Source organism: Chrysemys picta, chromosome 11 (genome assembly GCF_011386835.1).
Source record: "Chrysemys picta bellii isolate R12L10 chromosome 11, ASM1138683v2, whole genome shotgun sequence".
Classification (NCBI taxonomy): Eukaryota; Metazoa; Chordata; order Testudines; family Emydidae; genus Chrysemys; species Chrysemys picta.
In genome coordinates, this window is record NC_088801.1 from 75170016 (window position 1) to 75197551 (window position 27536).

General features: G+C 46.6%; 1 protein-coding gene across 5 annotated transcripts in view; it reads left to right on the forward strand.

Moving 5' to 3' along the window:
* RAMP1 (receptor activity modifying protein 1) overlaps nt 1-27536 on the forward strand; it is a 127138-nt gene that overhangs the window by 77564 nt on the left and 22038 nt on the right. For 3 of the 5 annotated variants that reach the window (XM_065562219.1, XM_024106569.3, XM_065562218.1), the window contains exon 3: nt 17380-17504. The exons of the other annotated variants lie outside the window; for them this stretch is intronic. In XM_065562219.1, coding sequence (XP_065418291.1) covers nt 17380-17504 — 125 coding nt within the window. The remainder of the gene's footprint in view (nt 1-17379; nt 17505-27536) is intronic. 5 annotated transcript variants of the gene reach the window in all.

A 27536-nucleotide genomic window follows, 5' to 3' on the forward strand; every position in this document is an offset into this window, starting at 1 on the left:
CCGACCCCGGCGCACTCCCCGGCTCCCGGCCCCGGCTCCCCGACCCCGGCGCACTCCCCGGCTCCCCGACCCCGGCTCCCCGACCCCGGCGCACTCCCCGGCTCCCGGCCCCGGCTCCCCGACTCCGGCGCACCCCCCGGCTCCCCAACTCCGGCGCACCCCCCGGCTCCCCGACCCCGGCTCCCCGACCCCGGCTCCCCGACCCCGGCGCACCCCCCGGCTCCCAGCCCGGCTCCCCGACCCCGGCTCCCCGACCCCGGCTCCCCGACCCCGGGTCACGCCCCGGCTCCCCGACCCCGGCTCACGCCCCGGCTCCCCGACCCGGCTCCCCGACCCCGGCGCCCTCCCCGGCTCCCCGACCCCGACCCCGGCTCCCCGACCCCGGCGCACCCCCCGGCTCCCAGCCCCGCGGGCCCGGCGCACACCCCGGCCCGGCTCCCGGCTCCGCGGGCCCGGCCCGGCTCCCCGACCCGGCTCCGCGGGCCCGGACCGGCACCGTGCCCCCCGGCTCCCGGCCCCGCGCCCAGCCCGGCCCCCTGCACCATGACCCCGGCCCCGGACAAAGAGGCCCCGGCCGAGCCTCCCGATTTTCCTGGACATGCCCGGCTTTTGGGGATTTCCCCCCGGACGGGGATTTGAGCCCCCAAAAGCCGGACATGTCCGGGAAAATCCGGACGTATGGTAACCCTAAACATTAGCCAATTTTAAAGGGTTTAAAAAAAACACCCTGAAAAAGAGACCACCAAGCCAAACAAATTTATTTTGGGTCAAACAAAATGTTTTTCTTGCAAAATAAATAAATACATAAGAAATTAACTTTTGGTCTGAACAGAACCAATTTTTTTTTTTTTTTTATATTTGTTTGGCCCCAGAACTGAAAAGTCAATTTTTCGCGGCGCGCTCCACACACGGCATGCGACTGCCCCCTTGGCAGAGTGCAGCACGTCTACACAAGCTGGCACCGCCTGTGAAACAAGACGGCAGTGCTGATGTGCTGCGCCATTGCTGGTTGCGCCAGTGCAGGTCTCCAGACTCCATTATCAATAGGACGATTCCCTTAGCTTAGACACACACTTGGAGGAATAAAAACTAAGAGTCCTCAGCTGCGTGGGTTGTTCATAATGCAGTTAAACTTTAAACAGCTGTATCTGTCATTTCAAGGCTACAGATGCATTCATTTATTTACTAAGGACCTTTCACAGTTGTGGGTTGTCTTTCTCTGTGTGTGTGTGTGTGTGTGTGTGTGTGTGTGTGTGTGTGTGTTCGTTTGTTTTAAAAGCACTTCAGTTAATTCAAAGCTACTGCTTTATTATGCTGCTTGGTTTCATGGTAATGTGACAGACGTTTGAAACAGGAACTCAGCTGTGGATGACTAATTATCCCAAATACCAGCATGGCTATTTCTCTTCCATTTAAAAATTGATCAGCGCGATGATTAATCAGGAAGGGTTAGCTGTGGTCTCTTCTCTAGTGGGTTATTTTGAGGAAGCTGACAGGCCCATTAGAAAGGAGCGTTTATTTTTTGGGGGGAGAAGCAGAGAGGGGCGATTAACCCTTAGAACATTGGCCTGCTGCAAAGACCACAGAATGAATGCTTGAGGTTGGAGTGTGTGCAAAGTCAGCAGTGCAGAATTGTACTTGCACAGAAGAATAATATTTAACCATTTAGTAAAATATCAGTAGTTGTGGGTTTTGTTTTTTCCTCTCCATATCATTTGTTATGGTAAAGGTTGTGTCTGGATTAGGGCTGACTGAATAATGGATTTTTCAGGTGGGGAGCAAAATCGAAAGATCTGGGGAAAAAAATCCTGGTTTATTCCACCCCAAACCATTTTTTTCCCAAAAACATTTTGTAGAATTAGTCAACAGGAAACAACATTTTTTAATCAATTTGGCCATTTTGGGTGTGTTTTTACCCCTTTTTTGTGATGTATTTTGTAACTGGCCATTTTTGAAAACAGAACGCTGATCTGAAATAAACAAGTCAAAACAAAATGTTTTGATTTAAAAAAAAAATCAGGGTGGTAGTTTTCTGGGGAGCGAGTGGACTGAAACTATTAATCAAACTCAGAGCCCTGAAAAATCCATTTTTCAAAATACCTCCCAGCTCTAAGCTGGAGTGGTACATTTTCCTGACCGGTTTGTAACACATACTGCTCTGGTTTTCCAGCGGGTTAATGCAGTTATGCACACAGCGATAGCAAGACAGACAGCCTTTCCAAAAGAGACTCCAGCCAGATACTCCATACCTGACTCTGCTTTTCATTAACTCTACTAGCTGTTCTGTGTGTGTCACTTGTCAACAGACTTAAAACTGCCTCTAGACAGCAATGCCGGCACTGTCGTTTTCTAGGCCATGTCTATACTACAGCGGCACACCTGCATTGCTGCAGCTGTGGGTAGGTCGATGGAAGAATTCTTCCATCAACGTGGCTGCATCTACAGGTTAGGTCGACCTAATTAAGTCACACAGCATGCAAAATTTAGCGATATAGCTAGGTGAATCTAATTTTTAGGTGTAGAGCAGGCACAACTGAACCTCTCTGAACCTATAAATGACCCTCCCACTGTCAGGCTTAAACATCTCGAGAGAATGCTCTCAGTACAGGTCTCACGCTTTCTTCAGACTCCGAACATCCATTGATCCAGTGGAACAGGCTAAGAAGGATAATGATGGATAAGGCCTTTCTTCCAGAAAGAATCCAAAGCTCTTTTATAAACTGATGTTATGTACGATAGGCAATGATTCACTTTGCCCACTACTGTAGTGCAGCTATTGCTGTGGTGAAACATCGCCTTATGTTTAACAGCACTCAGCTGCGCTGCAAAGGAGAAGAGATGAAGATGATGTTTTGCAATTGAAGCCACAAGAATTATAGGTAGGCAAATGCAATCAATCAACTTGCAATTTGGCCATCACACCAGGATTAATCCCCGAGCCTGTAACATTTCAAGCCTTTGAAGCTAAATGGGAATCTTTCCATTGATCGCAGTGGGTTTTGGAGCAGACTCTTAGGCTCAAATTCACTTACGATTTATACCCCCTACAGCCCTTTTCTTTAGGTATAGATAGCCACTTTGGCCAGCACCAGGAGGAAGTTGACCAGAAGGTCTCGCAACTTCACGGGGCCATGGACAGGGTGAGCGTAGATCGGGAAGTATTGGGAGAAGTGTAGCCAGAACCTTAGAAGAAGGTCCTGGAGAAGCCGGAAATTGGGCTGTAACCTGACGTACTCCAGATAGACCTGCATCCGGGTCTCCCTCAAGCCACAAAAAGGGCAGGTGTCGGGCATGGGGGTGAACCGCTCCAGGTACACGCCTATGCTCAGGAGACGCAGCACAAGCTGTCATATCCCCAAATGACCTCACAACTGCTTGCCCTACCCATTGTTTGCCATCAAATTTTACAGAAAGGCAAACCACTGAACTAGTGGAAGTTATTGGAGTGCTAAACCTAACTTCTGACAGCATAGCCTCTTTTGCGGGTGCACAGAGAAAATTTTCTTCAGCTAGTTCAGTTCAATGACTGGTTCATTCGAAGTTTACAAAACCAATTGGGAGCAGGAAAGCTTGTTTTCCCTCTTCCAATCTATGAATAAAAACTAGCTGTGGGAGGATGAGATCTACAAGTTCTAAAATCTTGAAGGACATGGTGACCAGAAACAATTAGTTAAATTCACTTACTACAGATAAGACTTCACTTGTTTAATAATCAGTTCTAAATGCAAAACATTTTGATAAACTTTTTGATAAGCTTTTTCCCCCCTTGTGTATCCAGTACATTTAAGGTAGTTTTATATAATACAAAAATTAAAAAGCTGTCTGTGCATTTTTAATTGAATTGGTATTTCCATCCAAATAGAGCGGGCTATAAATCACAAATAAAAAATTAATTTAGTAAACTCCTCATTCACAACTTTTTAACATATGTAAACATTAACTTAATTGATAGATTCTTAAGCTGTATAATTGCTTAAAAAGGTATAGCTATAGGGTATGCTCCTGACTAGCAAAAAGAAGCACCAAACTTAGTGTAAACGCTATATTTCAGTTGCAAATCAACACGTTTTAGTGGTTACCAATTAGTGAGAATCAACCTTTCTTTAGGAAAATAGCTTAAAAAGTACAAATGCGAAACATGATTAAAATCAAAGATTTAAAGTAAGGTTTATTTCTTGATTTTAAATTGATTAAAATCACTTTGATTTAAATCAGTCCACCCTGGAAGAGTGTCACCTGTTGAATCACCAATCCCTCCTTCAATAACTGTGTTTTTCCGGATAGTCTCCCACCCAAGTGCTGACTCAGACGAGCCTGAGATCTGATGAGCTAACAATCCTAGACATAGGCGCCGACTCCATGAGTGCTCTGGGGCTGGAGCACCCACAGGAAAAAATGGTGGGTGCTGAGCACCCACCAGCCGCCCCCTACCAGAACTTCCCCCTCCCCCCAGCGCCTCCTAGCTGCCGGCGGGCCTCACAGATCAGTGCTTCCCCCACACTCCCAGTGCCTACCGCCCGCTGCGCATCAGCTCTTTTGCAGAGTCTAGAGGCGCTGGGGGGGGGGGAGGGAGAGGAGCGAGGGCGCAGCATGCTCAGGGCTGGGGGAGGAACTGAGTGGGGAAGGGGTGGGACAAGGGTGAGAAGAGGCCGGGTGGGGGTGGAGCAGGGGTGGGGAAAAAGCAGGGTGGAGGTGGGGCCTCAGGGGAAGGGGTGGAGTAGGGGCATGGCCTGGGTGGAGCCAGGGGGAGAGCACTCCCCGGCAGATTAGAAACTGAACGTCTATGATCCTAGATGGTCTAGCTCCAGGTCCTTCCCAACAGAGCAGCTATTTCTCTGCTGTTCCTAAGGTTCTGTATAGAAAGGCAGAAGCAATAGCACAAAAACCTTAGCCACAGATCAATAAATAAGTACAGCTGATCTTGCAAGTACTCTAGGAAAGGTCCCTTCTGGTATATTCAACTTGTAGCATCTTTCTGTCCTCTATTGCAGCTGCAGGCTGCTACGGCCAGGGTAAGAAGTGAGATATTTTGATGGCAGCTGACCTGAACACTAGGTCAAGGGATCAGCCTGAAATTATTTAACACAGGTGACTCCGTGCTGGGGATGCATTAAGACCATGTACCTTGTCCCATCACCCTGGAATTGAGCTGTGTGCAGATCTGATCTTGTGTTCCTAGGATCCTGAGCTATCACATAAATACCTCTAGAATACTGGCTGGCCCAAGATATCTCTGGAAGGTAGATGTTAAAAAAATAATAATTATAATAAAACATGGAAGCCCCCCCCAGGCATTGGTTAGCTCCCTTGTTCTTATCTCTGGGGATCTAATATCAGGGTGATTTCCCCAACTCTAAGCATATTTTAGTGACAACCATAACACACAATCTCATAGCTTCATATGAACCAATGATATACCTGTTTAGATAGAACAGCGGTTTCAGCAGATCATAACCTTTCTCATGATACCTTACATGGAATGCTTTATATGAAATATCCCAATTATATATAAATGATGAGTATGGGGCTTACAGGCGCTCCCCCGAGGTATAGAGTGTCACATTGGTGTTTTTACATAAAGCTCCAGCTGCTGGAATCAAGAGACTGCATGAGGACCTCAGTTCCATTTAAAAAAAAAAAAGTTTTCAGCTCTCTTGGTTGTGGAGAAAAGTTTGAAAGTGTGAAGTGAATATACCCAAAAGGGCCAAAACCAGAAGGCAAATAAAAAAATAGCCCCCAATTTATTTATTTTATTTTTATTAAATCTCATGGGTATTTTGGCTCGTCTCGTGATATTTTGGAGCCTGACTCCTGATCTTTGAACATCTGGGCTCTGCAGGACTGATGATTGCAATCTGCAGATGGGTTATATGATTGCACAAATAGCCAGGCATGCATCGAAGTGAATACAGACCCCTTGTTTGTACATGTAACTGTGGCACTTACATGCACAAGTTAGATGTGCAACGGTTAAGGTGTTTGGTTGGTTGTGCAGGGTCCACGTACTTCTTTGACAACCAGTCTGTGTAGGTTGCTCCATCAGACAGTTCTTCCCGTTTCAAACCCAAAGTCAAAGCTTCAGTTTGTGAACCAGGTATTGAAGAGTTTGTCACAAGTCCTATGCCCAGACCACTGGGAAGCCAAAGAAGGCTGCAGCTGTCAAACTTACAGGATGAGAAAACCACTCTTGTGCTGCCTTGATGTGTAGTATTTCCTCTGGCCTTGTCATAGAACAGAGATCGTGACATTGGATTATGCAAGCAATAAACAGCTTTCACAGTGATAAGATACTTGGAAAAATAGTTTGTTTTGTCCACTCTTCCCAGGATGTAGTTAAGGCACCAGGTCCATGGACAGTCAGTTATTTGAATACCTACTACAGAAGGGTATAATTTACAACTCTTCCCCCTCCCCTTCCCCCAGTCTCTTTCAGCCATGGAGCCCTATAAAGCTAAGATCCCGAGGGCTGAAATGATATCTGGTTAAGAGTAGTGCTGGGATTTAAATTCAGGACTAGCAGATGTAAAGGATAAATGCTGGCATTCAAAAAGCATCAAGTCAGCAGTGCACCTCCTTCCTTCTGTCACTTAGTCTATATCAGTATTTTATTGGGACGATTTAGTATTTATTATTTGTTTTATTATTAGCTGTTGCTTGTCCCTCCCCCCCCCCACACACACAGAGACACCTGTCTCTGATCTCCAGCGATCAACAGAACCATTAGTGCCTCATCCTTCCTTTGTCATAAAAGGGACTTTAGCTCTGCAGCTGTGACCAGAGCTTAAAGAAACTTGAAAAAAATGACTTTGTAACCAGTGGTACACGGGCTCCATCTGCAGCAAAGGGCGACAGATTATGAATTGTACAGGAGACTGAGGGGGTGAGCTGCTTTGGGAAACGCAGGGGATCATGTTTTTATATCTGTAATGGATGTTGGCATAGAGTGGTTCGTGAGAGAAATACCCTGCGGGGGGTGCTTCAGTAGGTGCCTAAGATTCTGAAACTGACCCGGAACTGCCAGCCCCAAGCACTCAAAAATTGAGTCAACCCTCCCACCCCCAAATCATGAGATCAGCATCAAAACTATACTCTATTTTTACAAGAATATATTTTGGTTCCTTTGTATTGGCCACTGGTTTTTGAGCCCTCAGGGGGTGCTCAGGTCACATTTTCAAGCTTTTCTCTCCCAACAGAAGGGATAGAAACCTACGACTTTAAAAAATGAAAGCTGTGATTTTTCACCTAATTGTGACTCTGGGAGCTGCTGGCTTTAAAACAAGAACACACTAAACATTGTGCGACTTACACACGATAATGTCATGATAGTTGGCAATGTGGGTGGCATAAAAATAATGAGAATCAAATTTGGGTCTGAGTTTCACTGGTGAAATCAGAGGCATTCCTCTGGATTTGCAGAGGAGTAAATGAGAATTTGGCCCCTTATTGTTGGGGGGGAAAATGTTGTTACTCGTGTTACCAATAACAGCTTCCAGTATAAAACCGAAAGGGATTTTTGTAAAATTCTTGTGCTGTGTGACAACTTTTTGCACTTCACTCCGCTCAGACAGTGAAACTGGACTGGTTGCTTTCATTTTCTGCTCCTACAGAACCCTGATCCTGCCGACCCTTGTGCCCAGGAGTGACTTCATGCAGGTGGGTGGCTCCAGTTCTGTGGAGCTGCTCAACTCTGTAAAGTTACTCGGTGCTGAGTGTTTGCAGGACTAGTGCTGGAGTTGGGCTTGTTTTTTGGTTCTCCTGCACCAGCACAGTGCAGTAGTGTGTTGGATTCTCAGCGCTGCTATGGACTTTTGAAGCACTGGAATGGGTTCCCTAGGGAGGTGGTGGAATCTCTTTCCTTAGAGGTTTCTAAGGCCCGGCTTGACAAAGCCCTGGCTGGGATGATTTAGTTGGGGTTGGTCCTGCTTTGAGCAGGGGGTTGGACTAGATGACCTCCTGAGGTCCCTTCCAACCCTGATAGTCTATGATTCTATGACTGTTTAACTCAACAACAAAGTGGTTTCCACAGTATTTCTAATCATATAAGGTGATGTAAAAACATTTCTAAAATTCAAAGCTGCATTTTGGCCCTGGATTAGTTGCCTGTGTCCATTGAGGACCAGCCTGAATAGCTTTATTGTAATCTCCTGTGTGTGAGGGAGCTGTCTGTGTAGTGTCCCCACGTAGGACTCCTTCCTGTGAGATGCACAGCACCTCCAAGGTGGTACTTATCACTTTGCAAGATGGAAGTGGACCGGTTCACTACTGGGATAACTCCATTGAGTTCCACAGCATTACACCAGAGGTGAATTTAGCCCACTATTTCACGTAGATGTGGTGGTTTTGGTGTGGTCCCCGGAGAAGTGTGTACGTCACCGTCAGCAGGACCAGTACAGATGGTCGTCTCAGCTGGGGAGCCACCTACTGAATGGGCATAGAAACTAGATCAGGGCTGAGGCAGCCTGGTGATGCAGACTGGGCAGCTTGCTCTGCCACTACCTGTCCTGTGGATCCACCCAGACTGACAACTCCAAGGCCCCAAAATCATGAGACTAGCTTAAATAGCATGAGGTTTTCACTAATAATACAGGTTGGGTCTTTTTGTTCGCCTCCTGTTTTTTGAGCCTTTATGGATCGTGTTTGTCAAGCTCTATTCTGCAACCATGAGGACTAGAAATGTTTTAATGAAAGCTGAGATTTTTCACACAATCCTATGACTCCAGGAGCTGGGGCTCTAAGAAACACATCCAAAATTACAAAACTCATGAGAATTGGCAAACAGAGGGCTTCATCTCCTGCTCTGTGAATCCAGCACCTCTCACAAGCAATATGGTCCTGTTTCAGCAAAGCAAGTGATTGGCCCAATTGATTTCATTGGGACTGCTCTGTATGATTAAAGTTATGCTTTGCTTTGCTGGTCTACAGCCTAAATTCATGCACTAATATTTAATATAAAGACCAGGAAAAAAATCTGGGGAGGGAAAGATGAGAGAGATGCCATCTAAAACGAGACAAGCCACACATGAAATGACACGCTGGGTGTCTGCAGTGAACAACCCCTTGGGTTTTTTTGGTGGTGATTGAATTGAAAGCATGTTGCTGGGACAGAGGCATGTTGCTGGAGCACTGGAGAATTTGCAGCGTTACTCTGATTTCCTCAGATCATCAATTCTATATGAGTGTTTGTTTGCTACGTGACGTGTGATGGTTGCCTGGGGCCCCGTCCCACTCCTCTTGGAGCATAAAGTTCATTTCACAGTGTTGAGGACAAATCTTCAAATCGGAAGGTTGCCTCTAGAGTTTTTCTCCTTTGCTTTTCTGTCACTTTTCTAATCATAGACACTTTAGCCTTCAGGGCATGTGACAAAAGCTGCTTTTCTGCTCCAACATTTGAGTAGCTGCACCAGCTCAGTGGAGACTCATCATCTAGGCAACAAACTTCGGCTTGTTTCAGCTCCCTCAATCCATCTGGTTCAATGCATAAATCCCTGAAAGCAGCAATATTCAAAGTATACGTGAGTCAGTGAAGGCTGGTATTTAGGGTGACCAGACGTCCCGATTTTATCGGGGCTGTCCCGATATTTGCTTGTTAGTCCCGCGTCCCGACCAATGTTCAGTCGGGACATGGACAAACAATTTTGCCCTCCGTTCCGGCGCACAGGCAGAGCCCGGAGGGGCTCTCGCCCCCCCCCCGCCCCGACTCCGCCCTCTCACTGCCCCATTGGATCCCTCCCCAAATCCCTGCTCCCAGCCCCGCCCCCTCACTGCCCCATCAGATCCCGAGCCAGGCCTGGGGAGGAGACGCCCCTGTGCAGCAGCCTGGGCACACGGGCCATGGCCGGCTGGTATACATGTAACTGGGGCCGGGAGCGCTGCAGTGCTGCGCGGAGGCTGCTCCAGCCCTGCAGCCCATGGGGCAGCGCGGTGGGTCCGGGGGCAGCGCGGAGGGGGCAGGGCCCGGGTGGGCGGCGCAGCCCGGGAGCGTGGGCTGCCTGCCCGCCGGAGACACGCGGCGGAGAGGGACTGCGGGGGCAAGACTTGTCCCAGGCGGGGCGGCCGGCGGACAGGGGCGAGGAGCCGGCCAGGGTCCCCCAAACCGATAAACTTCCCCGCCGCTGCTGGGGAGCCCCGCGCCTCTCCCACTCGGCTGCGCTCCAGTGGCTTGCCCTGCTGGGAAGGAGCTGCTGGAGCGCAGCCGAGCGAGAGAGGCGCGGGGCTCCCTGCCAGCGGCAGCCGGGGCGCTGTGTGCGACCCGGTGGCGTGGCTGGGGCCTGCCCCCCGCCCCTGCGAAACTGCTTTTTTTTTTTTTTTTGCTCTGCCGCCATTTTTTTTCCTCCGCCCCCCATGCCCTCTCCCCCCCCCGCGTCCCGGTATTTCATCCCTGTGATCTGGTCACCCTACTGGTATTTCATAGACTCATGGATTCCCAAGCCAGAAGGGACCATTATGATCATCTAGTCTGAACTCAAGTATTCATATACCATATTCAAAGGTATCTAGGGGATTTAGGCACTCAATCCTCAGTGAAATTCAGTGAGCACTTAAATTGCTTAAACTCCTTTGGAAATCCTAGTTGAAATTATTGTATAGGGCCTGTTCTTGCTCCTACTAAAGTCAATGGAAAAGCCTGTGAACCCCACATCTGCTGCTGTGGGTACTTCATGGATGCAGCAGAGAGCAGCTTTCATCACATACCTGGAAGGCTGACGCACCCATGTGAATGAGATCAGAGAAGGAAAGTGAAAAGGAAATACAAAAAACCCTTGAATTTGGAAGGGTTCCTTGATGATGGCAAACATCCCATGGATTCCAATGAAGCCAGGACCACTCCCAACTGGGACTCCCCATAAAGGGTGTGACATTGATGTCATTGATTGTTCGGCAGCTTTGAAAGAAATAATGGGAAGGTTTGGTGTTCCTTCTCCTAGGCAGTTCTGGGGTTTGATGTAGCATCTGGTTTGAGGTTTGAGGTGAGTATATGCTTAGCAGTTTTCATATTGGCTCCTTATTCAGACTTTTCCGAACGTCCTTGAGTTGCAAAGCTGAGGGGCAGAGTCTTGCAGGAACAAGTGCTTTTGTGAGATTTCCAAGACTTTCTGGTCAGGAAAGAAATGCTTTGTGAAAGGCCTTTTTTGTTGTTGTGTTTTACAAGCAGATCTAGCCGATATACTTTACTTTCCAACCAGGGTTTTAGTAAATGAACTTTTAATTAAAGGACAAATATAAGATCATTTTGAAATCACACAAAACGACTGGCTTAATAATGAAACTGTTCTCCGCTTCGCTCTGCTGTGCCTGTTATTCGCAGCCCATGGTATATGATATGCTGCTAAAACGCCCTCTGTTCAAGTTACTTCCTGCTTCTGATTCAGCGGAAATATCCTGACTGGGAACTCTCTCTAGGCTACTTCAGCATTGTCACTCCCAGTTCTGGCTGGGGTGCAAAAAGGAATGGAAACAAACATTTCATCCTCAGAAATGGTTTTGGTCTGGGTGCGATTTCAGGCTTGCATGAGGGTTCCCGTTGCCATTTCATTTACCCCAAATCACTTCTGAAACGGGCTTTGGTAGCTTTTACTGGGGCTCAGGCCATAGTTTGAGTCATGCAATAAATCACTCCCAGAGTTCAGCAGCTGGGATAAGACTGCCACTTCCGCCATATTTACAGAGGAGCAGGAGTTCTTGGTCTCTGAGACGCAAGAGGAGAGGATGTGGGCTGTGCACTGTGCAGAGATTCCCTAGCACACCCATTGTTGTAGGTTCTGAGCTACAGTGTTAGTGGGGGCTGAGTTTTGCCTTCTAGGCCCTGGTTTGCACTACAAAATTCTCTTGACTCTCGACACGGTAGTCAAGGCCCTCGCATTTTAACCCTAGCACCGTCTGACCCTTCGCAACTTGGTGCTTAAAAGGCTCATTGCCACCAGAACCTTGTCTACACTAGTCCTCCTCATGTTGCTCCCCGCAAGGCCAATCAGGTCAGAGCCCAGTAGCTGGGCCTGAAACTGAAAGCTAAACAGGAGAGGTTTGCTGTACTTCTATGTTTTGTGAAATGGTGGGGGATGGGGTGAGAACTACTCTTAAAAAAAATATCCTGGGCTTACTGAGCCATTAGGCGAAAGCTGCAGCTGTTATTTCTCGTCGAGGTGTTAGTATTTCCACTTTAATCGCAGTGAACGCTTTTCAGCCTGCGCCGCAGAGAAGTGGCCGGAACGTTCCTGGGATGCTGATGACTTTGGCGTCAGTCCTTACGTTAAATACCCACATTGCTTTCACGACCCTCTTGTAGGGACCTGCACCAATACGCCCCCCTGTCGCTTTTCTGCACCATGTTTCCCCAAAGGGCCAGGGCTGACAGTAGGATTGGACAGAAGTGACCAGAATACTCTGATTCACAGCCCAAGCAGCATAGTCCTCATAGTGTGAAATAGCGATCTATTTGTACCCTTGTCTCTTTGTATTAATAGATTCAATTTCCACTTTGCCAGCTTGCTGCCCTTCTGTATGGACTGCTACAGGGTGTCACTGTCAGATGGAGCATTTGGTTCTTAAAGCAGATGTTCCGCCGACGTTCCTTGAACAGGTCTAGAAGGCCCAATGGTAAAAGCACCTGCATCCGGACTATGCTAGCACCTGCACTGGTACTAGACTAACACTGGGGAAATCGCCCCTGTAGACAAGGCACCAAGACTGGAAACGGCTCCTTTCCATTCACAAAGGACTATTCTATTGAATTTACTTTGGGAGGCTTTTCTTGTACTGGAGCCTAGTGGCGTGGGAATGATTTGAGGGATGCAGTGGTGCTTAGCCTCCCTACTGAAATAGTCTCAATAAAGGCTGGGAGGTGGGAGGATGCTGAAGTCCCAGTGGCAACTAGTGAATCATAGACTTTAAGGTCAGAAGGGATCATTATGATCATCTAGTCTGACCTCTGCACAACGCAGGCCACAGAATCTCACCTACCCACTCCTGTATCATACCTGCGTCTGAGCCATTGAAGTCCTCAAATCATGGTTTAAAGACTTCAAGGTGCAGAGAATCTTCCAGCAAGTGACCCACGCCCCATGCTGCAGAGGAAGGCGAAAACCCCCCAGGGCCTCTGCCAATCTGCCCTGGAGGAAAATTCCTTCCCGACCCCAAATATGGCGATCAGCTAAACCTTGAGCATGTGGGCAAGACTCACCAGCCAGCACCCAGGAAAGAATTCTCTGTAGTAACTCAGATCCCATCCCATCTAACATCCCATCACAGACCATTGGGCATATTTACCGCTAGTAGTCAAAGACAAATTAATTGCCAGTTAGTGAGAAACAGAGCTGGTCAGAAAATGCCAATGTGTCACATCTGAATCGTTTTGCAAAACTGGCTGTGATTTGGTGCTGTTTCATTGAGCCTCAGGCAGGTTTGCTTTGCTCCCTGCCAGCTTGCGTGGCGGCTTGCTGGGAACCATGGACTCCAGGATCCCCAGTGCTGTGGCAACCCTGTCCTGCGGAAACCAAATTTCAAAATTTCCTGTGACCCAGAAATCCCAAGTTTCATCCAGCTCTAGAGAGAAAGCGTAAGCAGGGAGCTAGAGGTAAGCGCTAGTGTGTGGTTGATGGGGTGAAAGGAGAGAGAGACTCAAAGAAGGGAAATGGCAGGATGGTTCACTAGTGGTTTTGTCCCCCAGATCTGGAAAATTCAAGGCAAGCTGGGGTCATTTTAATGGCAAAAGAAATTGAACAGCTTCATTCGCCCCGATTGCTTCTGCATTGTCTGGGGCCCGAACTGGCGCTGCCTGACATACTAATGGGCCAAGGGAGAGGATCATAGCGATGGTGGAGGGGGATCTTACATGGTCAGAAGGGTGGAGGCAGAGGGCTGCTGAAGGAGGGGTGGGGTCAGTCTGCCTGTGGAGTGCTGAGTGTGCCACAGCACATACCCTTGTACCGCGGGAAAGAATATAATGACTTTTGGCAGCATCCTTTGAAAATGTAACCTCAAATACCTTCCTTTTGTTATAATTGTGCATCTACTCAGCAAGTGACAATGTAAAAAGTGTCACCTTCTGCTCAGCAGCTCTGCTCCCAATGTGCACAAGAGAGTACGCCGAGCTGGCACTAAAATAAGTTTTGAAGGCATTTCACAGCTCTGGGTGAGGGAGTTGGGATCTGTTCCTTCTTGTGTATCATCAACAGATTTGTTTACTGAGCTCCAGTTACAGGGCCAATCAAGTGCAACCGACTAAAAGCAATGGGGTTGTACAGATGTCATGGATGCAGAATTTGGCCAGTGCAACTTTTACCACTGGTGGCGAGATGCAAGAAGGAAAGAATCCAGTGGACTTTCAGATTCCAAGATGCTATTTTAGGGCTGGTAGTTAGGAGAAAAGCACTGTTTTCCTTGTAGGCTGTGTACAAATTTGATATGGAATCATGGAGAAAGAATTAATGTGTGAACCACAATCCCTTTTTTAGTCATTTTTTAGAGTGAAGCCGTGCTCTCAGTCAGCCATCCCCAAGAGAATCACCGCTCTTCCCTGGCAAGCCACGCAGGGAAGCAAAGATGGCCTGGGGAAATCTTTAACTTATGCTCATAAATAGCAACTCTGTGAAGCGAAGTAGAAAGAGAAGGTTGTCAAGTGGCATTTCACTCAGTTAGAGCTGACGGAGAGAAGTGGCGGCTCATAAAATAGCCCTGTAAAATATAGTCTCACGGATTTTGGGATGGTGAAAGCCCACAACTGTTTAATCTCCCACAACGATGAGCAATCCAATGTTCTATCTGAGGACAGTGATTCTGTAGAGTAAATTCTATAACCGAGAATTGTTTAGCAACATCTGCTGTCATGTATTTTGGGTCTCTGAGGAGGTCCGGGAACACATGACGAAACTGACTGTTTCAGTAAAAGATCTGGGCTCTGCCTAACTGGGAAGGTACAAAGGACGGTTACGTCTCAGAGCTGTTGTTTTGGGCATCTGTTTGAGTGGCAGCAAGAGCACAAAGCTATCTTGAAGCTTCCACAAGAAATTACCCAAGGATACAATGTTATATGTTTTCCCCTGGGAAACCCTGTGCTGTTTTCATGTACCTGGGTCCTGCGGGTCTTGTTTAGTACCAAAGCAGTACTCTGTTGTTTTATCTTTTCCCTGTCCCTTTGTCAATGGTAAAATCCGCAAGAGTAACCGCTCTGATTATGTACGAATGGTGTACCTACGCAAGGCGGGTTTAGAAACAATTTTGGCTATGCCTTGAATCCGGGGCTTATCTCATAGCGAACTCAGACTTGTGTAACTCCAGTTACTTTACTAGGGTTCGCCATATGACAGTAAAAAGAACAGGAGTACTTGTGGCACCTTAGAGACTAACAAATTTATTTGAGCATAAGCTTTCGTGGGCTACAGCCCACTTCTTCGGATGCATAGAATGGAACATATATTGAGGAGATATATACACACATACAGAGAGCATGAACAGGTGGGAGTTGTCTTACCAACTCTGAGAGGCCAATTAAGTAAGAGAAAAAACTTTTGAAGTGATAATCAAGCTAGCCCAGTACAGACAGTAGGCATTGGAATCAGGAGACGCTGATGTGTCAGCCACGTGATGGGGGTATTAACCATTTGTAACCCTGACCAATCTCATGTGGGGCCAGGAAATCAAGATCAGTTCCTCACCGACACTCCGGCATGTTGCACCCTTCTGATAACCATGATACTGTGTCCCATAGACAAAGAGTTTGTTTCTTTTCCCACATGAAAAGACAGTCTCTCTCAGATTTTTTCCAAGGGTCTTCCGTATCTCTCAGAGAGCTCTGGAGATCCCTCTCAATGTCCCATCACCTAATTCTCTCTTTCAGGCCCTGATTCACAACCACCATCTTACTATGACAAGGAGGACTAGATAGGACTTCTCTTCAGTGTAATTCTCATCAATGTAATTCCTTAACTGGCATAGGGTCACTGAGCAGTATGAACCATTCCTTCCCCACCCAAGGCCAAATGCGTTGTTTCCGCTGGTCACAGACTATGAAAGCCTGAGGAGAAAGAAATGGAGACTGGATGAGAATTGTAATTAGGCTTCTAGGGTGACTTTCAGATGGGAGTTCTTTAAACATTGGGCCTGATTGGTACATGGGTCTTTCGTAGCTGATGCTGGAAAATACATTGCAATTCTGTCGGTACCACGTTTCCCTCTGACTCACAGGCTTAGGATGGTATTAGAGGATAATGAAATGTCTGAAAATCAGATATTCTGCTTGTCAGAAGGCTTAATAGATAATGGATTTGTTTAGGCTATTGGGGCTTACACTTCTTTGGTTGACTTATGTATAGAACATCTATAGAAGCACGTTTTTGTACTGCAGATGCCCCAGCATTTCTGGACACTTAATGCAGAATTTATAAATACAGCAAAAAATACTTAAAAAGCTGCCATGACAAATCTCTCTCCCGTCTTCAGCCACCTTCCCAGCTGCCCAGGTTTTAGCGCCTACTCCGTCTGTAATTATTAACTCAGATTTAAAACCTTTTGACAGCGTGCACACAATGAATGATATCTAAATAGGCGGGTTCAGTCACTGGGAGAACGAAAACTCATAAAGGAAAAGAGAGAATGAATATCACACTGAGGATAAAAATAGAAATTTACTAAGCTTTGGCACTTCCATAAATTCCTGTGTCTGACTCTCTACATGAGCTGAAAAAGTCGCTGCTTATTCATGTCTGAAAGATTGTCCCTTGAACTCGGACTCTGATGAACAAGGAGGCTGATAAAAACAAAGGTCCGTTTTAGGACATTGTGCTGTAAATGAGATATTGAATTGCTTTCCCCCCCCCCCTCAAGTTCACTAGTACAATCTCTCACTGTTTACGCACATCACACGAGTCACCGAGGTGCGGTGCCAGAGAGCAGCGGTAGCCACTGCAGTATTAAGGCGGGATTGAATGGATCAAGCAATCCAAAGACAAACACTGAGGCTTAGCATACTTGAAAGTTATACCCGGAGTCACTTGGGAAGAGGAAATAGTGACCCAACTCGTAACTTCATTGACATCCTATGGGCTAAGCGAGCTTCCTGGAAGGACAGAGTGGAATGGTAAGAGCGAATTTGCTAGAGACTGGTAGGAACTATCCCTCCCACCAAGGACAGCTGATGATGTGGCTTAGTGGAACACAGTAGCACCTTTTCCCAAGCTTTTGGAAGACCTAGGCAAGACTCAGAAACTGAAAATCCCATAGCAATGGGAAAACCATTAGGGGAGAGTACAAAGGGATCCCTGGAAAAGGGTTTAAAGCCAAAGGAGATTTGCAATTTCTTGTCAGCTTGGCCACTTTCAGTTAGGAAACTCCAATTTCTAACCTCTCTGTGGAACAAATGGCTGCCTTTTTGTTATTTGTATGCAGGACGGTTCGCTGGGTGGCAGGGGAGAGGTCTATTGAGAGCTTTCAACTGCCTAGGAGCCTAAGGCAAAACTATGTGAAATGCAGCTCACTAGGTACCACAGAGGAGAGGCTGCAGGAACTCACAGGTAGGAACGACTGCCCCCTCCCTCCCCCTGCCCGCGCAGTCCCTGAGACAATACTAACAGCCTTGGGCCTTGCTTGTTTTGGTCCCATTTAGGCTTAATCCGTCCTTGGTGGTAATATTTATAAAGGATCAGTGATCTGAACGCAGGCTGGAGTCCCCTCGGGCCTTTGGCGTATGCTGCTCCACCATGCAGGAGACCCTCAGTCACACAGGGCCGTGCAGCATTGCACTGCGGTGGGAAGCTGCGCTCTTGCTTCGCAAGCACCTCCGCTGCATCGATGCACAAACAGCTGCGATGTAAAGAAGGGGCTCACTCAGGTGGCACTCAACATCCTCTCTTCTTCCAGCCGCTCCATACGCAGAGGCTCAAATCTAACTTCTTCAACGCCGGGAGTCCGAGATTATTTAGCTCGTAGGCTCTTTGGGACTTTCTCACGATGGGTTTGCACAGTGCCTAGCACACAAGGGGCCCTGGTCTTGGTTGAAGCCCATAGGCACCACTGTAACACAAAGAATAAATGCACCCCACGAAGCCAATAGCAAACTGAGGCCTTGACTCAGTCGCATTCACAATGGGCTAGACCAGTGGTTCTCAACCTGCGGCCCAATCAGCACAGAGCTGCGGCCCATGTGACATCCTCAGGGCCATACAGGTAGTATTGGATGCGGCCCACATAACCCATCGTGGGCCACATAGATGGCCCACAATGGCAAATAGGTTAGGAACCATGGGGCTAGACCAGGCTGTCGGAATCCTCCCTGAAGAAGTGGTGGGGCTCAGTCGCACCAGGAGCTAATGGTCACGTTTGTTACTGCATATAAGTGTATCCCGGAATCAGTCGCTCCCTGCTCTCCCCTGGCTCTGGGGGAGGAGTAAGTACTTCACCTCTTTCCATCTTCAGCTACTCTCACCAGCAATTGGAGGTGCTGGAGCAATCTAAGCAGGGCCAAGCTGAGCCAGGCCTTACTCCCCCTTACCCTCCTGTGTGGTTTTGTCAGGGCTGGGGCAGTCTCGCCTGCAGTCTTGGTGCCAACCTGAATGAATCTGCTGCCTTTGCTTTTCTCAAGGGCCCCCTTGGATTCCTGTGGGGGAAGCGCTGACTCCAGTGTCTGCGAGAAATGGCCGCTGCCATCCCACAGGGGCTAGGGTTCAAGGGGACGTGGAGGGCACTTTGATATGTGCTGCCAAGTGAGGCTAAAAGTAGCATTTCTAGTTGAAAAGCGGAGCTGCTGCTCTCTCATTCTAACACCAAACAGAGAGCGGAACCGGAACAAAACAGGAAGTGTGGAAAAACCAATCTGCATCCATCAGTCCCGCCACTACAGCCTAACAGAGCATGACCCAGCAGTAAAATTAGACATCTGTCTTAAAAATAGAGAGGAGAGTGACACCCACGAGATGTTTGAAGAGAACCTTCAGGCTAGTGTGTGCATTGAGGGCAGAAATGGGGATTAACGTCTCACCTTTATTTATAAGGGCAGTAACACAAATTCTCGTATTAAAGGATTTCCATAAGAAACCAATGATGCCTGCATTGGGCCAATCAGTTCTGATTAAACGAGAGTGCTTCATTTTAGTATGAAATCCAGTCTTAATTCAAAGGTTCCCAGTGATGGTGAATTTAGCACAGCCTTTGGTAATTTATTCCACTGGTTAATTACTCTCTCTGATAGGGCAGCACGAACCACCCCTAGACATTCATTCATCTAGCTGCTTTGGAATATGATCATCAAGACCAAACAAAAAAGCAAGACATTTTACTGTGGCCATTGTTTAAACAAGGATGTCCCAGTGTAAACAGGTTGGCTGTGGAAACAGACTAGAGCTGTGCTAACCTAGCAACTTTATTCTCCTTTTGCTGAGGGAGTGAGCTAATGTGACCTAAGTAATTCTGCATACGTTGCACCTAGTTAGTGGGCATTTTTGTACCATGTGCGTCTTTTGAGTCATAATTGACAGAGAGCTCACTGCAGTCAGTACGAGCAAGCTGTGTGCTCATCTGCTTCTGGCATTAACACAGCCAGCACTTTTATTACTGGTGATGATGTAATGTATGGAGCAGTAAGAGCACAAATTGATCATACTCTGATATATCCCAGTCTGAATCTCCTAATGCTGGCTTTTGCACGAAAGTCTCAGTTTGTCTTGCAAAGTTTGCAAATGTGATACAGAAATCACTGGTTGAGAATAAATATGGAAAACCACGATATCATCTTGTCATTAAGAGAAGTGAATTTCTAGTTGTAAACCCAGATTAAGAACGGTGCCCTTGACTCCATGGGAGGAGTACCCATGGTTTTCAGTATCAAACCATAACTCCTAGTCACGTCCCCGATCTGTGCCTCCGTTTTTCCATCTGTAACATGGGGATAATAATACTGACCTTCCTGTAACGTGTTCCGAGATCATCTGATGAAAAGCTGTATCGGGGCAGAGATTATTATATTATTAATGTCATCCATATTGTATTGCAGTAGCACTGAATGGCCCCCATGGTGCTAGTAGCTGTACACGCACAATGAAAAGACGGTAACTGCCAAAAAGACCTGACAGTGGCACAACAGGTGGATACAACAGACTAATTTTAATAGGAGCAATGCCCTGTCCATCAAGTGATGAGGCAACAGCATAGAGTAACAGTGAGTATTAGCTTACTGGGCCAAATCCTACCTGCCTTATTCTGGCAATGCCTCTGGTGAAATCACTGCGCCAACGGGAGTTTTTCCAGAGTAAGGTGGATGGGATTTGCCCATTGTATTTAGTAACCAGCTCATGGTGTTTAGACCTTTTAAAAAATGGCTCCAAACCTGTTCCATTGACTTCAGTGACAGCAGGGTCATGCTCAATCATCATAAAGAACATAAGACAATCCATAGTAAGAGTATTATTGTGTAAACGGGATGAATGCTTGACTTCACTTACCTATAGTGTACCTACCCCATGTTGTTAATTCATGGACCCTACAATGATCAGATATGTGCTGTGTGCAAACACTTGTTTTCTGAATTAAGGATGCCCAGGATTTAAAAAATTTCCCATTCACAGGGGAATCTGCCTTCAATAGCCACCCAAGAGAACAGCAACAGTGATTTGCTTAGTAGAGAAATGATTCATAACTGAAGATGAACCAAGTTTTACTAGAAACCTTGAAGATACTGTAAAGAATTTGCTTAAGTCAGGGGTTGAGCACAGGTGTTTAGTTTAAGTGCGGGGTTCAGAACGTATGGGTTGATTTTAATTGAGACCAGCACTTATCTTTGTTGCTAGTTCTGTCATACAGCCTTTGTGTTATACCTTTAAATTCCAGTTAGACTCGAGGAGAAGAAATTACTGGTTGAGGTAAACCCCAGAAGGATGGTTTTTCTGAAGCCCTCTCCCGCCCCCCTAAGGGAGAGGGTAAGGAGGGAATAGACGTTGCATCAGACTCATTAGGCTGTTTAAGGAAGTCGGGGTGGGGGGTATAACTCGTATCTGCCATGGTCTCCTTGGAGAATATCCAGCCACTGAAGAGTTAACAGTTATGCTGTGTACGTTACACCCATTTATGCCTGATCCTGGATTCAGTAAAGTCCGTGGCAAACCTCCCCTTGAAAAGGATTGGCTGGTGCAGATCACACCTGAATTTGACATATTAAACTTTAAAATTATTGTTAGTTATTCAAATAATGGTCAAGTTAGGACAGCCTTTTATAGCCAGTGTATAAGTAACTCTGATGGTGACATTTGTATTAGAGCAGGATTTTTGCTTGTGTTTGGGATTGGCTTCATATTCCTCCAGTAGAACCAAAACTAGCGTACACAGAACATATTTATCATGTATGTCTCCCAATGTAGACTACACAGAGACACAACAGGCACCCTTGAAACCTTAACAATTTTGCCTTTGCAAATAGATAGCACTTCTATAGCATTCCCCTATAATGAGTATAGGGAATACTGCAGATACATTTATTACTTTCAGGGGTCTTGGTATAGATATTAATGGCAACCACTGTTTGTCTGCATAAATGATTATTTAGGCACATAATTTTAGGTGCCTGCATTTGAAAATTAGGCTCTCTGTGTTAGGGTTCAAAAGGTACATTTTCTGGTACGTTTTCAAGATATCTTGTCTGAATCTCCTTGAGAAGAGATTTCCTAAAGTGGCGAGAAGACTGTTGATCCACCTTGTGGATCTAATGTATCTTCTCACCCCCCAGGCTGAACCAGGAAGGCCATAAATAGATTTTAATTTCACCAGAAACATGGGTGGTGGGTATCGAAGCCTCCCCAAACGGCCTTCTGTGGCCCTGCCCACGCTCTGCCCCCAAGCCCTTTCCTGCTTCCCGGCATTGTACTACGGGGGTCTCTTTCCCCCCATGGCCGGGGCCCCAGGCTGGGGCTGAGGCTAATGGGGGCCGGCCTGTGCTCTGGGCCTGGGGGGGGAGGGCACGCTGCCCTCCCACTCAGTGTACCTGCCTGCTAACCCACCTACCCACCCGGTGCTCCAGGGGGCCCACGCCGCCTTCCCGCTCACCCACCCACCCGGCACTCTGGGAGAGGTGCCGTGCCACCCGCCTGGCACGTTGAGGTGGGGGATGGGCAGCCCGGGGTTGTGGGGAGTCTGGTGTCTGCGTGGGGGGGAGGGGCCTCTGGGTTTCTGTGGGAGGGGCGGGACCTCAGGGAGAAGGGGCGGGCTGGGCCTGGGGCTAGCCTCCCTGGGTCCGGGGTTCACCCGCCACCATGACCAGAAACATCACTGAAGGTCAGTGTTTCCTTTCCCTTCCCTTTCCTCATTGTACCCTGAAAGGAACCTGTTCTATTGATGGGATGTGGTCCAGGTTGTCTATCACAGGCCATCCACTCTTCCTGAGGACCTGATACCAACAATGAAGAGTAATCCTATTAGGAGATCTTGTAGGCGATTAATTGGGGCAGGGTGTGGGGGGGAAACAGGCAGAGTTGGGAAATTTAAGGTGCCACTATTGAGATCTCTATCTTCCATCAAACTGGAATCTCCGGGAGAGCAGAACAACTCTTGGGGTAAACAGCTGAGACGATAGATAACTTCATGTATCTGTTAGTCAGCCAGCCTTATTCTTTGCCTGTAATTAGGTGCATATTAGAAAGAGCGAATGACTTCATTTCTCCCCTATTTCAAGTCGAGGGGTTCCATAACGTTGTGACATCCGAGATGCGCCCATGTCACAACATTATTTGCTATTTGTATCACCATTGCACCTAGTAGCCCTAGCCATGGACTAGCTACTGTACAAACACAGAACAGAACAAAGAGATGGTTCCTGCCCCAAGGGGCTTACCATGTAACCTCATTCAGACTTGATTTGGAACTTCCCCACAGCTGGTTGGTATTCAGGGTTTTGGAAGAGTCCATTACAGAGAGAAAGTCCAGGCTGCAAACTTCAGATCTAGATCTGAACAATTCCAAAACTGAACAATGTTGGGATTTTGATTCAGACTTCTCTGTCTGATACAGATAAAGCAGTTTGAGGGGGTTATACATTTTTAATATAATGAATCCTATCAAAGACTAGACAAGGACTATATATTTCATTTTCTCACCTTGGGACCTAGTGTAATACTTCCTTTCTCCCTAAGGGGTGTAAAAATCTGTTTTAAATTTCAGTCATGTTTCACTTCCTCTGGTATGTGAGGGCTGACCTTTTTCATCCCCCCAAGAAATGGAAAGGAAGTCTTGGAAATCATTTGTGGCCAACTCAGTGCATCTTCCTGGTGGATTTCCTGTATAAACACTAAGCTTAAGACTGGCATTCTCAGGCACCCAGAATGTGAAACATATTTTTTTAAAAAAAATCTATCCAGGAAGAGTACAGTGAGTGGAATGTCGGAAATGCTTTTTGAATTAGCTCTTTTTCAGCCTGGGATAAAAAAGTCAGTCCCGGGGAGAAGAGAGTGGCGTTCAAGCTATGGGAACTGTTCTTCACGTGTCCATCGAGGAGAGCCCCGTGTGAAATGTTCTGTAGCACAGAACAGCCACATCAAGTTTAGCGTTTCCTAGTGAAGACTATAACTTACCCAGCTGTCACTGCATCCTGAGACTTGTAGCAAAATACCTTCCCACCAATGTACATTCAGCCGATGCTGCTGTTCAGTAGAGAGGGAGCGCTAAATAAGCCTCTCGCCTGCTGCTGTGATTTCTAGTTATTTCATTATTTGTATTGGAGTAACAAATAGAGGCCCCGAATGAGATGGGGGGGGGGTCCTGTTGTGCTGGGTGCTGTCTATATAAGTGGCTGAAGCTGTAGAGACTTCGACTTTTAGCTCATGAGGTCCCTGATTCCATCTCCAGTGTCAGCCAAGATGGAGGCCGTTACACTGTCCCGAGTTGGAGCATTAAAAGCCAGCCTGGTGCTGGGGAGGTGAGGACAGAGATGACAGTGGCAGTTGAAGGAACACGAGGACAGGAGCACTAATTAACCCATGTGTGCACATGCATACACTCATGTGACAAACAGAAACATCCAATAATTTCATCTTAATATCACCCCAACCCCTCATTTGAGGGCCTATTGTGATCAATAACCTCAATCCAAGAGGTAAAGCAAAAGTACCAGGAATATTTAGAAACCATTCCTACTACAAAATTTCCCTGAAAAAAATCTGCCCCCAAACTATCACAATTCTTGCTCCTCCTATAAGGCTGATCTTCCTTTAAATGCCCCCAGGAGTACAATGCTTTATGAAGTCAAATAGTCTAATAAGCAGAGACTTTTGGAGCTGGTAGTAACCACACTATATCCCCTTGGGATGTTATATTTTGTGCTGGTTCCAGGTCTCCTTTGGTTGCAAAGCTACCAATGACTTCAAATTGACAAGGGTCCTTCATACGGAGACCGTTGCCTTCAAGGATATCGAAAGAGAGCTCACTCTGCTCTGTGTCTAAAATCGTTTGCTCTGTGTTTCTCCAGTCTACACTCCTCTCTTAATCTCCTGGCTCTTCTCCATTCTCCAAGTTCCCCTCCCCGAATGAAGCCCAAGGAGCCAAGAGCAACTAGAAGGATCCTTGTCTTCTCTTTAAAATTGGATGGCGTGCACCTCTTCATGTCACAGAAAAGGCTCTGTGCATGGGCAACCTTGCTGAATGATTTACTGGAGTCTGCCTAAGGGGGTTAAGGGCCTTGTTTATTAGCGGCAGCTAAAGTTAAGACACTGATGTGCTGTAGGCGGTGAGTTCAAGGATTGGTTGGCTTCATATTGCAAACTCATTGGGAAAAGAATTGGCAATCAAGTAAGTTGCTGAAAACCTTGGAACAACAATACTTCCAGTACAGGGTGAGAAATGGATCCAGTTGAAGTAGTTTGTACAAGCAGGTCTCTGAAAGCTTGTTGGGCAGGGGCAGATGTTGCAGGGTATATGAGTGGGTGGTAGATTACATCTGCTGTGAAATAGCTACAAAATACATCCGCTCAGAAATATTCAGCTCCATCCCATATTGTGCCAGGTCTCCGTCCGACAAATTATAGGGCCCGCTTCCTAGAGTGGGCCAGTCAGGTAGGATGCATGAGCCTCTGAACACAGGGCTATTTGGGGAGTAAGTCTGGATATGATTGTTTAGCCACACAACCTTCTGAAAGGCCACACTTTAACAGGGCCGCCCAGAGGATTCACGGGGCCTGGGGCAAAGCAATTTTGGGGGCCCCTTCCATAAAAAAAAGTTGCAATACCATAGAATACTATATTCTCATGGGGGCCCCTGTGGGGTCCAGGGCCTGGGACAAATTGCCCCACTTGCCCATCCCCCACCCCCGGGTGGCCCTGCACTTTAAGGGCTCTCACGTTGCAATTCCACTCTTGAAATCTCTGCGTACTGGAAGGAGATTGCAGTGTCTGAGATCTCCATTCATTAGCCTGGTGGCACCATTTCAAGAATTGCCAGTTCTGAGAGGTAGCATCTCCGGGTTTCACCTTAGGGTCTGATTGTCTAGTTCACCAACAGGTGAATGAGTATTAGTGGGTATCTTTTTCACCCAGCTTTTATTAAGGTAATTACAGCCTTTTAACCAACCAGAACGGCAGCCACTAATCGTACTGCTTTAACATAGCAAATGTTGTGTACTGAATGAGGTTGTTTTAAATCTTGTAATGCTCCAAGAGGCTGCAGCTGCTCCCATATAGTCTAATAAATAATATTCTGGAACGGATGCAAGTTAGACCTAAACGTAATGCTGCCAGGCATAAAAATTGCAATTGAATCACTGAATGTCCCAGGCTTCCAACTGAGATTCTGCCTATCCCGCTGCCATATTAGATAAAACTCTGACTCTCTGCTGCGATCAATAATCTGTGTTTTATTAAATGACAACAGAGAACTTTAGGGCAGCAGGGCTCTTGGGTTCTATTCCTGACTTTGCAAGTGATTTGCCATGTGATTTCTGGGTAAGTTACTTGATCTTTCCAGTGCCTTATTCTACTCGTGTGATGCCTTACTGGGGGGATGGACGGGGGTGGGGGAGACTTAATTACTCAGTGCTTTTAACCAGCGTTGAGATCCCTGGATTAAAAGTGTTGCATAAATGCAAATAATAAATATTATCTTCCATTCACTTTTCTAAATCTACCTGCAAATCATCATATGTAATAATCAATGTGCCTATTAGCATCATGAGCAGCGTTTATATAGGGAAAGATCCAAGCAAGCAGTGGGGAAAATTGTCTATAAATATTGATTCAGATTCATTGATTTTATTCAGTCATGTCTTGACCCTTTCATGTTCAATTTCTGCAAACATTTGATCACTCCAGGTCTGGTAAGGGATCACAAAAATAAAATGTGAAGTTTGAATGCTCTACTATTCAGCAAACGCAAATTTTGAAATGTCTGTTTGATAGTAGCATTTGCAGGCTGTATTGTATTGCATGCTGAGTCACAAATGTTGTATGGATGCAGTTGCATACATCATAACATTCACAAACAATCGACAGACCAGAATTCTTTGCTGAAGGAATTTGCAGATAATTGTGAATAATAAATTAGTTTAAGGATTTCACAAATCGAAAAAGCCAAAATTTGATGAATAATTCAGAAGGAATGTTCACTCAACTGATGTGTGGAGAACCACATAGTCAGCAAGTTGTATTACCTTACCTTTCAGCTGTAATGTGCCCTTGAGTAATTCTAGCAAAGGGAATCTTTAAATTGCATGTTTGCTGTCCTCCACCAAAGCAATTAAAGGCTTATTGGGAGCATTTATTTTCCAGTGGAAGCATTTCCTTTTGCTGATGTGGTCTTTTTAATGGCTATAGTAGCAAATAGTGCAACCCAGTGCACTGGGGAATGATCAGGGCCGGTGGATTATTTTACAGATTACAGTCATTTTACCAACTGCCTTCCTATCTATCCGCCCTCCCCCGCAAGCAATGAATATACACAATGAAAATAGGAAACAAGATGGGAGGGTGTGACGGGTTGGATCACAGAACCCCCCTTGGGAACTGCCAACTGATGTGCCAAGACTACTTCTGCCCCTGCTTTCCTGCCCTGGTAGCTTGGGACTTCAGTGCCCCGCTACCCTGCTGCAAACCCAGTCCCAGGTCTGAACCACGTTCCCTAACAGCTGTAGGTTTAATTGAAAGCAACTTAAGAATGTTCCTGTCTTTAACACTTAGATGCTCAAGTCCCAATGGGGTCCAAACCCCAAATAAATCCATTTTACCCTGTATAAAGCTTATTCAGGGCAAACTCATAACTTGTTCGCCCTCTATAACACTGATAGAGAGAGATGCCTAGCTGTTTGTCCCCCCAGGCATTAATACATACTCTGGGTTAATAAGTAAAAAGTGATTTTATTAAATACAGAAAGTAGGATTTAAGTGGTTCCAAGTAGTAACAGACAGAACAAAGGGAATTACCAAGTAAAATAAAATAGAACACGCAAGTCTATGTCTAATACAGTAAGAAGACTGAATACAGATAAAACCTCACCCTCAGAGGAGTTCCAATAAGCTTCCTTTTACAGACTAGTCTCCTTCTAGTCTGGGTCCAGCAATCACTCACACCCCCTGTAGTTACT